General features: G+C 45.1%; 1 protein-coding gene across 3 annotated transcripts in view; it reads left to right on the top strand.

The window, feature by feature from the left end:
- The window catches only part of Kcnab1 (potassium voltage-gated channel subfamily A regulatory beta subunit 1), a 376,878-nt gene that overhangs the window by 359,785 nt on the left and 4,005 nt on the right, over positions 1-13,088 (top strand). For all 3 annotated transcript variants that reach the window (XM_085682467.2, XM_048424456.3, XM_048424457.3), the window contains exons 12-13: positions 5,237-5,357; positions 10,815-10,903. In XM_085682467.2, the coding sequence (XP_085538593.2) occupies positions 5,237-5,357; positions 10,815-10,903 (210 nt within the window). The remainder of the gene's footprint in view (positions 1-5,236; positions 5,358-10,814; positions 10,904-13,088) is intronic.

Below are 13,088 nucleotides of genomic sequence, written 5' to 3'. Positions count from 1 at the left end.
AAGAGGCAGGCAGAAACTGAAGTCCAAGGACATTAAGCAACATTAAGACCATAAACTCCTAACAGATAACGTTAAGTGAGGACCCGGGCCTCCTGCTGTCAGTGAATAATCTTCCCTGAAGTCATCTGTTTCCTTTCACACCCAGGTCTTTAAAGGAAGCGGTAGTTGTGTTGTGTCTGGTTGGTATGACTGCAGCCGCTAACACTGTTTGATAAAAGCTCACACACTGATGAAAAATGTCCACAAATGCACTAACAAAAGTAGGAAAGGGGTGGGGAGATGTACAAAGTGTCTGACTGTGGTCAAGTCCAAAAGTAACTGGGAAATGTATGGCTGTGTTTCACAAAGTCGATCAAGTAGGCACTACTGGAATATTAACAGGAATTGTTTAGAACATGCCCAAGAGCAAGGTCTGTAAAGTGTCAGACTCTGCACTATCAACAAGTGTTTTCTGAGCGACATGCCTGTTCTTGGGAAAACCATTTAAGCAGAACTGCCAAAGTGAAAGATGAAAATGAAAATGAAAGAAGCAAATGGAAGGGCATCCTCAGGACTAAGTTATAGTATAGTGCTAACAGAAAAATTTGAGACAAGCGGACAGATACATTGGCAACCTTTAACACAGCCCTCCAAATGGTTCATATAACACTGTCTGTTGTTATTATCAACAAAATGCTAATGCTTTGTGCCTGCTATATTGAACTAAAATTGAAGAATCAATCATTCTTTAAAAATGACTCTCCAGGGCTCTTGCAGTAAACAAGATTAGCCAGGGAATTTTCTTTGTAGGCTCTTCTGGCTGACCCTGTCCCTCTAACAATGACTTCTAACTGCATGCCACCAACTCTGACTCCACTGTTGAGAAGCAAACCACTTCTTCCAGTCTAATAGATGTTCCATGGGTACCAACCTGTCAAGCCTAATAGAATCTACTCTACACACCCTTCTGCTCAAACTTGACTCTCCTTTAGCTCAGCCCAAGATCTAGCCATCCTGGTCAGATGTTATAGTGCTATCTCAAATCACGACCTTTTCATCCTCACCCTGCCTAGCAGGACTCCTCCATACAGCATCCTGCCAGCCAGGTCCACTCCACACAGCCCCACTAGGTCTTCATCTTCCCTTTCCAGGTTACTGCAGGAGTGAACTCGATGCTTTCCCTCCATCCCTCTTCCCAACAATCCGCCCTGTGGCTAATTATCTTTCTAAGAGACCATATCGCAATCCACTTCAAAATGCTTCCCTGACTTGCCAGCTTACTGGATAAATCCCAAATCCTCTTGGAATCTAAGTCAAGTCTATTTTCCCATTCTCACCTCCCCTAGCCCACATTATTTCATTTCCCACCCAAATGCACTGCACTCCATTTGCCTCCCAGACGTGCTCTTCTCATTCTGCTGTGGTTCTGCCATCTTGTCCTTATGAACAAAGCCTGTAGCTTAATGAAGTTACTGAGTTATCTGTACTTTCCTCTATGTATCCCATCAACACTTCTTACAGAGGCTGGAGCTCCCTGGCTGCCAGTGGCAGACCTCAGTGTGAACAACCTCATTCTGAGAACTCTGCTGCCACAAAGACAATCCTCGAGGGTGGGGTGGGCATGGCTCAGTAGCCATCTGTCCATGGACTGGAACACGGTCAGCCCTCCTCTATTTATCTCCAATATGAATATGTCATTTTCTTCCACTCCGCATGAATCTTGCCAGTGAAGCTGGGAGCAGCAAAACTGACAGCCACGTCCTTAAGAGAATGTATCCTAGAAGAAAAGAGATCTTTTATTCATTGGCTTCAGACCAGAAAAGAACAGCCAAAGCTGGCAATGTCCAACCTGTGAGACCAGCAACAGTCTTAAACAGAGAGAAACGGTCTCAAACAGAAAGAGCTGAGCAAATCACTTTGCTCAGCTCAGTCCTACACCACTTTGTTGGAGGATTTTCCAGAAAGCAGGTGCTACAAACACAGCTTGTGAGATTATTGAAGCACGAAGGTCACTCATTGACGAAACACTTCAGTTCCCAGATACTGACTTGTGGATGCTTCTAGGACAGGAACTAAAACCCTCTAACCCATCACAGAGTCTAGCACAATTCAATACATGCTGAATGAACATGATAACCCAAAATGTAAGATAAATTAATTAGTACTTTGGCAAATATTACTGTCTGTGTTGGTCACTTTGGGATATAGAGACCAGTTGGATAACCCCAATATTCAAGAAGTACCTCAGGGGCTTCCACAGAGACGCACATGTGAAGGGGACCAAGAAGGAGCAACAGAATCCCCAGCACTGTGCCTCCCATCCCACAGTGGTGACCATATTCACCATCAACCTTCTTGCAAAACACGGGGTCACTTTCATTATCAATATTTTACTTAGATTTCATCTCTTCCCACTGTTAACATGTTCCTATTTGAAAGGAAGTTAAAGCTGCTTATTCCAAAAGACCTGTTTCCTTTGGACTAGGAAAGCAGTATAAACACTGTACTTTTTTAAAACCCTAACTCCCCATACACTCCACTAATTATGGCAACAGTGAAACGTGTAGTTAGACGTATATTGAGAGTCAGAAGAGAAGGACGCTGTAAAGCCTATGTTTATGCATGTGAGTGTGGGCACACACATACTACTGTGCATATGTGGCAGTCCTGTGCCTGTCTTTGCCTTCCCTTCTACAAGGCAGGCTCTCTTCTTTGTTGCTTACTCCTCTCTATTCAGGCTAGTTGGCCCATGAAGTTCTGGAACGTTCCTGTCTCTGCCACCCATATCACTGTAGAAGTGTGTGAACTACAGGCACACAAACCATTGCCCGTTTTGCATGGGTGCTGGGGAATCCAAGCTCAGGGCTTCAGTGCAGCAAGCACTGTACCCACTGGTTGTTTTTACAAGTCTTTCAATATGACTGGTATACGTGCATATCACACACACACACACACACACACACACACACACACACACACAGTGTATTTCAATCTTAAGAAAAAGATTTTTACATACAATATTTCAAAAAAAGAGAGTAGTTCTATAAAACTGATAAAAAAAACCCTTTTTTTTTGTTTTGTTTTGTTTTTCAAGACAGGGTTTCTCTGTGTAGCCTTGAATGTCCTGGAACTCACTCTGTAGACCAGGCTGGCCCAGACTGGCCTCAAACTCACAGAGATCTGCCTGCCTCTGCCTCTCAGTGCTGGGATTACAGGGATGTGCCACCACCGCCCATCATTAAATCAAGCATTCTTAATGTATGTGATACATATTGAAATCTCATAAACTCTATGTTTTGGAAATTGTTCAAAAGCATTTGTCTATTACTTCCTCACTTGTGTTCGAATCACGCTCAGAGATACTGTTTCCCTGAAAGATCGTGAAATTATGAAATTTAGGTAAGGATTAATGGTACTTTCCCACACCCCACAGCTCTTCAGGGATGTCTGACAATGGTAGCACCCTGACTCAAGGCTGCCTGGGCCCTAATCATGTGCTTGCTGTCCACAGCCATTAACCCCAGCACTGGCACCAGCTGTCACCTCTGAACATGTTACTTCAGGCATGCTTCCTCTGGAAGAATCAGAGACATCCCAGTGCTGAAGCTAGGAACGCCTTGGCCATTTCCCCAAGCAAAGTCCCCAGTGAGGAGCCAGACCATAAGCCTTTGGTGTCTAGGAGCAGACAGAACTGGGGCAGCTTGCCCTTCTCTTTTTCACATCTGTGAAAATTATTCCAAAAATCACAATAAAACATAATGTGATTAGCCCTTTCTTTGGAAATTCTTAGAGTGATGAGAAAACACTATTGAAATCACTGGAAGAGTGCCTATGGCCACTGCTAGCTACACAGCTTCCTGCTGCCTCTAAGATTCTGATCCATGGGTGCAAGGAAAGAGGACGGTCCTTGCGGACCCTCAGTCCTTCCCTTCAGCCACTGCTGGTCAGTGCGAGCCTTGTCTATCCAAGGATTAATTCCCATCTCCTGCAAGAGCAGAGCCTTCTGCCAAGTAGGACTGGGAGAAATTCCCCAAAGCCCTTTCATATTTGGGAAAGTAAACTCAATAGTCTACAGGTCATGGTCAGTCTTTTTCCATGTTTTAAAAAGTAGTTTTCTGGGTTGTCTTTTAAAATCTTACTCTACTGATTCTAATCTGTGGCATCAAAACACAAAGTCCCCATAATAATATCATTATTATCGTAATTATTATAATTATCATATTATTATATTAGGGAGCTGGAGAGATGGTCCAGTGATTAAAAACACTTGCTGCTCAGGCTGAGAACCTGAGTTTAGTCCCCAGAACCCATATTGGGTAACTCATAACTGCCTGTTACTCCAGGATCTAACATCCTCTTACAGCCTCAAAGGGCACTGGCACACATATGCACAAAAGCAAAAATAAAATGGTTTAAAATAACAATGAAGTTAGGGATGGAATAAGGCAAAAGAGATGACAGTTATTACAATAATGTAAAACAACGATCTTCAGGGATCAGAAAACTCTCTTGACACAAAGGTCGGTCAGTGTGTGTGTGTGTGTGTGTGAGAGAGAGAGAGAGAGAGAGAGAGAGAGAGAGAGAGAGAGAGAGCATGCCACATGAGTTCAGTTGCCCTTGGAGGCCTTTTTTCATCTTACATACCAATCCCAGTTCCCACTCCCTCCTCTCCTCCAATTACCTTTACCTACCTCCCCCACCCCACCCCCATTCACTCCTCAGGGAGAGTAAGACACGTAGCTTTGGGGAAGGCCCTCCCTACTATATCTAGGTTGAGCAAGGTATCCATCCAAAGAGAGTAAGTTCCCAAAAAGGCAATTCAAGCAGTAGGGAAAAATCCTGGTACCACTGCAAGTGGCCCTGCTGTCTGCCCAGCCATGCAACTGTCATCCCTATTCAGAGGGTCTAGTTTGGTCCTATGCTGGTTTCTTCCTCGTCCAGTTGGAGTTTGTGAGCTCCCATTAGCACAGGTAAACTGATTTAGTGGATGTCCCCATCAGGGTCTTGGCTTCTTTGTTCATATTCTCACTCCTCCCACTCTTTGGACTTTGGGAGCTCAGCCCAATGGAGTGAGAGTTATACGTGGTTGTGGGCGTTGGAAATCAAACTCATGCCCTCTGAGAGAGCGAAAGACACACATAACTGATGAGTCCTCTCTCCAGCCTCGCCCTGAGGGTCTTAAATTTTATTGAATGAACAGCATTTGACTTTGTACCCATACAAGACACTACTGCTTACGTGCTGCTGTTATCCACAGTGCTACCAGTGGCTGAAGGAAAGAATTGTAAGTGAAGAAGGCAGAAAACAGCAGAACAAGCTAAAAGACCTTTCTCCGATTGCTGAGCGCCTGGGATGCACCCTACCTCAGCTGGCTGTGGGTAAGGAAAGGGCTGGGGATGGCAGAGCAGGCCTGGAACGGGGGGACTTTCATTGAGATGACTAAAAATGGACTTTTCAATGGCTGACCGACACCCTGCCATGGTCACATGGGGCAGGCTGATCTCAGAAGCATCAATTCTGGAACATGCAACAGAAAGGGAGTTATTCAAGATTTTCCCGAATGAATTTTCTATGTCACAACGTTTTTTCTTTCCCTTCTCCTGTATAAGACAATTGCATAAAATACAAAGAGAAAACAGAGTTAGGTGGGCAGAGAGATAGGGAAGACCTGGGAGGAGTTGGAAGGGGAAAATTATAAAGATGTATAGAAAAATCTAAAAGACAAAAGACAGATATTCAAGTGTCTGAGGTGAGCTGTGTCATGACACAGTTGCACCCATTTCTTCCGACAAGCTCCTACCCCTGCTGACGCTGAGACAAGGCTGGTGAGAGCTTGAGAAACTGGGCTTCACAGAGGCCCGTGGCTCTTGCACACTGAAAGCTGACACCGACACCGCAAGGGCAGCTCCCCCTGGAAACTTTTCAACAGCCATGAAAATTGTTCTTCTCATGCTGTGTCGTCCGTGAAAGGTCACGGCCGCCCAAAACCACATGCACTGGCACTGTCCACTAAAACATAATGGGAAATACTTATTTCGTCTCAAATTTGCCAATGGCCATATTAAGAAAGCAAAACAGGAACTGAAAGGATGGCTCAGTGGTTAAGACTGCTCACTGCTCCTCCAGAACCCTGGCTCACAAATGTCACTGGATGATTTACTACCACTGGCATGGTAACTAAGAATTAAGGAGTAAAATAGGTGTTAATTCCAAAGGGGGAAAGTCTAATAAGAAACAGCAGCAGATCAGATACGCTGACCTAGAGAGATAAACAGGCCAGGGTAAGGCCTCTGCAAAGAAGTGGTGAGTATTTTTGATAGCTTGGTTCTGTTGAGGTTAGAAATTTAAAAATTACAGCAAATAGCATTAGAAAAATGGAAATGAAGGTTGGAAAGATGGCCCGCTGGGTAGAGGCACTCAGTTCCAAGGCTAACAATCTGGGTCTGATCTCCATCTCCAGAGGCCATAGAGCGTATTTACATAGAACCAGGCATACTGGGTTTGAGCTTTTCTTAACACACACAAGAAAATGTATCTACTATATAAAAAAATAAGATTTTAGGCGGCAACATGAATTGAGTACACTTGGCCTTCCATATTCACAAAGTCAACCAACCATTTACATTATAACAGGCATTATAAGTAATATGGAGATGACTTAAAGAATACAGGAGAATGTGTATGCAAATGTCATGCCATTTTAAAAAACAGAACTGAACAAAAGAAACAGAATTGAGTGTGTCTACATCGTAGGGAGGATGGAACCAATTCCCCACAAATATCAAGATGATTATATTAAAGTCTAAAAGAAATAGAAAAACATTATCTTCCTAAAGAGGACTTTCTCTGGAAGTTAGATATTCATGACATACCCATTGTACAGAGTGTGGGTTTAAATTGATAGATGCTGGGTTTTCCTCCCTCTATGCCTTAGATCAATGATCCTCAACCTGTGGGTCGCAAAGGATCCTCCCTTGGGTCCAAGAGAGCTATTCACAGGGGCTGCAAGTCCAGTACCCTGAATATCTTATATTTACATCACAATTCATAACAGCAGCAAACTAGTTATGAAGCAGACGCAAAACTAATTTTGTTGGGGGGTCACAACAACAGAGGGAACTGTACGAAGGGGTCACAGCATTAGGAAAGCTGAGAACTACTTCCATAGACGCTTTTTCTTGCCCGCCATCTTTCCTTTCAGACAAGCAGCTGTTTTTATTCACAGAATTCTCAGACCCCCAAAGGAATGATTTCCAGACTCATTGCCTCTGATCTCCAAGGACACAGCGTGACTAGGGGAAGGGAGGCTTCCAACAGGAAACAGACTGCTCGGGTCTGCATGGTGCTCCCGGTTGCACACATGCCCAGGAGCCAGCACTCAGCTCACTGGCAGCTCACAGGCACCACGGATGTGCTTGCCAGTGATACCTAGTGAGACAGGCTGATTAGGAAGAAACAGCTGCAGGTGCAACCCATGGCCAGCTCTGCAAAGCGGGTTCTCTTAGCCCAGCAGTCCTAGGAGGAATCAGGCGTTGCTGAAATCAGTTCACTGCCTTGCACTGAACTTCCACTTGTTCCGAAAGGGATTCTAAGTGCAAAGCAGAAGGTAATAAAGCCAAGGCAGGGGGGAAAAGGAGAGGGAGGAGTGATGAAATGACCACCTGGAAGGACTCAGTGATTGCCTCAATGGCCAGCTTGCATCCTTGAGGACCAGCTGACAGCAGGGTCTTGAGGAAAAGGAGGCAAATGTGCTGGAGATGAATCAAGTATCTATGCCTGTTTCTCCAGTAAACATTTAATAAGTGTGTCCTATGTGCCAGGTATAGAGTGGGTTGCTAAGCATCCAATTCAAGATAGTCACATCCCACAGCGTAACGGGCAAGTCAAGAAAATTAATAGACGTGAGTACAGAGTTTACAGTTTTGGATATGGGGCTAGGGAATTCACGTGTAGAGCCCCCATGCTGGCCTTCTGAAGGTTTTCTGAAGAATACAGGACTGCTAGGAACCTCAAAGGATGAGATGTTAATGAGGCAAAGGAAATGTGAGGGCAAAAGCGCATTCTGGGCAAAGGGCTCCCAGAGAAGGAAAAATCACTCATGTTTAGGGAAAAAGAGATTAACGAAGCAGTGTTCTGGAAGCACAAAAGTCCAGGCAGGGAACCTTGAAGCTGGAGTGGCAGAATCGAAAATAAGATGGCCAGGGTAAGAAATGCACGTCATCTTAAAGGAAAGTGAGCTTGTCCCGCACAACTGAAATCAGCAAAGTGATGTTAGAGTAGCTGTGGCTAGGAGTAAGGTCTGTACTGAGAGAGGGGCAGCCAGCCCAAGCATAATGTAGGAACACCAGTGAGTCTAGGGAGAGCTACTGAGGGCAGAAGGAGGAGAGCAGCAGCAGCAGAGGGAAGAAGCCCAGCCACAAAACACTCTGCAGCAAGGAAAGCAAACACCGCTACACCGTGGAATCACGAGACTATGTGCACAGGAGGTGAAGGAAAGCCAAGACAAAAGGCAATGCCTTTATTCTATTTAAACGAAATGTTCAGGAAGACAGATCTAAAAACAAGGAGTAAGTACTTACCTACGGTTGAAGTAGGACTAGGTATCAATTAATGCCTGTAGGCATGAGGGATTCTATTAGGGTGATGGGAATATTCTACTAAAACTGAATTTAAAATAGTAACGGTTACACACTAAAATTGCCAAGGGCTGGTAAACTTTTTTAAAGGATAGCTAATGTATACTTTAAAACAGATACAATTCTTTTTGATATGTAATTTCCACCTCAATAATGCCTTTCCTTCCCTTTCCCTTTAAAGTTTAAATTCCTAGGCTGGAAATACAGTTGAGTTGGCAGAGTGCTTGCCCAACATTCAGAAGGCCCTGAGTTTGGGTTTCAAGAGCATACAAACCTCGGATGGTAGCACATGCCCCTAATCCCAGGACTCAGGAGGTAGGGACAGTGAATCAGAAGTTTAATGTCATCCTTGAGCTACAAAGAAAGTTCTAGGTCAGCTTGAACAAAAACAAGAAAGAAAAAAAGTTATCTAGTAAGTATTTAAAAGCATGTATCTCAAGTGAAGACCTTCTAAGTAAAACGTGTTTTGTGGGGCACAGAAAGGGCGCATTACCAGCCCCCACGTAACTCTCTGTTACATGCTAAGAATAAGAACCGGTGGGTTAGAGGAACTGCAGGATAAACAACTAGACACGGAATTTAAAAGGGAAGGTAGAATTGGGAATAGACAATCCCTAAAGACCCCAGACTTCGGGCTGGAGAGATGGCTCAGTGGGTAAGAGCACTGCTTGCTCTTCTAAAGGTCCTGAGTTCAATTCCCAGCAACCACATGGTGGCTCACAACCATCTGTAATAAGATCTGGTGCCCGCTTCTGGCCTGCAGGCATACAATCAGACAGAACGCTATACATAATAAATAAGTCTTAAAAAAAGAGGGAAAAAAAAAAGACCCCAGACTTCTAGACGCTGAGAGTCAAATGAGACTGACTGGCCAAGCAAGGCAGTAAGAGGCATTCGCTGTCCTAAGATCCAGCAGAAATGTAGATCCATGCTAGGCTGTTCACTGTAACCAGGAGGTTCCTGGGGGCCTTGGCTTCCAGAGCAAGGGTAAGCAAGGGACTGGACCATGATGAAGGGGAATACAGGAGTCTAAACTGACCTTCCAGAAGTTTCAAAAGTTGGAGAAGTGTCCAGAAAAATATAGTCAAAGGCCATCTATTTTAGAGCAAAAGAGAACTGAGTATTCTCGGTAGACAAAGAAAAATAAGAAACGACACTCAAGGGACAGAGGAATAATGTTTAATTAATCCAAGATAAGGAAAATAGATTCAGGACACTGTGGCCCTAGGCCAAAATAGCATTCAACCTCTTCTGCAACCTGACAATATCACTGTGAAAACTAAGTAAATAGAAAAACGAGAAATATTCTATCTGGTGGATTTAATATTATAGATGAAGTCCAAGGAAAGTGAACTGAGTGTTCACTAAGAGTGAACACAGGGCTTTAGGGTAGAGATCCTGGCAACATTGTTGCCCAAGCCTGCAATTCCGGAGTAAAATCAGTTCAAGGTCATCCCAGGCTGCTCAACAAGCTGGAGGCCAGCCTGGGCTACAAGAGGCCCTGTCTCAAAAACAACTGCAAACAGCACCAAAATAGAATAGACCTTTTACCATTTGAGGAAAAAGAGATGGCCAAGGGTCAAGAGAGGTTTAGTTGGCTAAGGCCCAATGGCAAGATGGCAGAGGAGATGGGAACATGTGAGGCACCGAACCACAAGATTCTGTGGTTCTCTCCAGAACACTCCACTACCTCCAGTAGAAAACACACGGTCGGTTTTGATGGGATGTGCAGAGAAGGACTGGGGCTTTGAGAGTTGGTTTTTTAAAAAGAAGCAATTGAGATAAGCAATGGGCAAGAAGGACAGAAGAGGAAAAGTGACAGAGGAGATACGGCAGAAGGGGCGCCTGACAGAAACTAGGACCAGATACGACCAGTCGGTGAGCAGTGCCGGGTATTTTCAGGATCAAGGTACTCCTATGTAGCTAGCTGTACTGGATAATCCGGTACCTGAGGCAAAACACAAGAAAGCCAGAGAGAACAAACCTATTATTCAAACGCATAGACTGATTTCATCAAGTCTCTGAACAAGCGAGGTGAGGTGTTGTCCCAGTTTTAAACCCCAGAGAACACTGTGTATCCTCCACCCCTCACCACCACCACATACACAGAGGCCAGTAAATTCTGGCTACAACAACATAACTGTACCTGATGCTTCTAAGTTCACCAATAATCCTGACCCAGTGCTCTGCTCTTTTCAGCGTGGTGCCTGAGAAATGAGGGTGTGAGTTCTGTGCTCCTGGGATCATCCACTCCCGAGCAACTCATTGAAAACCTCGGTGCCATTCAGGTAAGTATTGCGGCCCTTCCCGGCAAACTCCAGGCATGCTACAGTGTGTCCCCAGGCAGTGTCCTGGACAGCGTATTGGGGGGACAGGGAGCTGTAAGCCGCAACAGCCCGCTTACAATACATGGGCTCTAGGGCTATCCTCTGCTTATTTAACAAACACATTTCTCGGATTCCACAGTGGTTCATTTTTTTTGTGGGGCAGTGCATTCCAATGTCAAACCCGGCAAATGACCTCCTAGGTCTAGCCACGGAAGCATGTTCAACTGCCCTCTTGAGTATGGAACACTTGTAAGACGATATGCACACATCATTTGTTCATTTGTTCCTGTCACAAACTACTGCCAGCCTACCACATCGACTTACGCCTTTCCGGTCATCTGACGGCATCCTGGGATACCCACTCATCTTACCAGTTAGGATAAGATGTGTGATAACTGCTTGTCCCCTCTGCCGGACTGGAAGGCTGAAGATCAGACCTAAGGCTCTCTTCTCCACTGATTTCCCACTTCCTACTACGTGGCCCTAGTTATTACTCCAGTAGTAACTGGAGAATGAATTCCTGTTTGGAATTTTCAGATCACATCCCCCTAGAAGAGAATCCAGGAGGCCCATCTGCCCCCACGGGTTGGCCTGAAGGCCAGATGCTGGAGAATATGTAGGGAAGGACAGAAGATGCCCAGGTCATCTGAGGAAAGGGGTGGGGCTAGTGGCCTGATGGGATGGGTCCTTTTCTTCACCACTGAACATATCTCAGTCCTGAGCCTGCCCCCTCCACTTTGTTGACACCTAGGCTGAGCCTACCCACTACGTAGCCACAGTCTGCTGAAATAAGCAAAGGTGTTTCCCTTCTGCTCACAGTGGAATATAATGTCATGGCTTCTCCTCTAACCATCTATTCCTAAGACAAGCCCTGCCACCTCTCCCAAAAGGAGGGTGGAGACAAGAGTATTTAAAATCCCGTTTAAGAAACAGACCAGGATGTGCTGGAGACTATATGGTACAGAGTGCTTGCCTAGCCACCACCTTTCTCAGGACCAGGTGGTGGGGTAATCCTCTCTGCCTGTTTCCAAACCCTGTCCAGCCACAGTTTCTCCTAGATTCTGTGGGGTCTGACCCTGCCTGCACCAGGAATGCCCCCTCTAATGAGCCACACCATCTTCTCTCATTTTCAGTTATGCACAACAAAAGATACGGTTACACAAAAATGATGGGGTAGGGGCACAATCTGTACCCAAAAGAACTGAAATTTGACTCAGTGGTTTCAATTCTACTCAGAGATCGGGTGTTTATTCCTTCTGGCACCTAGCCAGTTGGGTTACTGTAATGAGTATGAGTGAGATCCTGCCCCCAAACTGCTGGTGGGCTAAGAAATAAGAAATTAAGAAATCTACACTTTAAAGCTGGACTTTGAGAACTCATTGTGTAAGAGGTAATGACAAAAACCACAGGACACAAGATACTGTCCTGCCTTCCACAAGCTTACATACACAGTAGGAGACAGATAAAAATGTACAATATTTCAGATTATGTAAGGGCTACTAAGCAAACAGAATGTGGTACCAAAGAGCAACTGAGAAACAAGTAGGGCCTACTTGACAGAGTATCTTTGCAAAAATCCCCTCCCTATAGGATGTTTATTCTGAGTCTTTGGACTGATTTCCATGCCTTCCCACAGCACAGGGGAAACCCGGGAGTATATTTAAGGAACAGATAGAGCAATGTAAGGGACCTATGTTGGGAGGGAACACAGCTTATGGGTATGGGATCCTTTACAGGATTTAAAGAGGCAGATGTGCTTCTATGTGAATGTCCAGATCCCTGAGGCTGCCCCCAAGGAAAGCAGAATGTGGTCATCACCTAGGCAATGGAAGTGGAGTGGGTGGATTTGCAGATTTGGGAGGGACAGATAAAAATCTTGGCAGGAAGAGAAATGCAGAATTCCTATCATGCTAACACTATGATCTCTAATCCCTGGGGCAGTCACAGCCAGGGGCAGGCATGAAGCAGCAGCCCTAGATCTGAGCTGGGGGAGCTGGAGGAATCCACTGGGCAGAGGGAGAGGGCACTTTCATTCGCAAAGGGCAAAGGAAAGGGATGATACCCAGGCAGCCTCACTGATAATACAAGGGCTTACCGAACTCCCTTCTCCTTCACCCCGAGCACCAGCATGGAAGAGTCTAGACGT

This window comes from Myodes glareolus, chromosome 20 (genome assembly GCF_982192425.1).
Source record: "Myodes glareolus chromosome 20, mMyoGla1.1, whole genome shotgun sequence".
NCBI classification, from domain to species: Eukaryota; Metazoa; Chordata; class Mammalia; order Rodentia; family Cricetidae; genus Myodes; species Myodes glareolus.
Note: the sequence above shows the minus strand (reverse complement) of the source record. Positions and strands in the feature narration are given on the sequence as shown.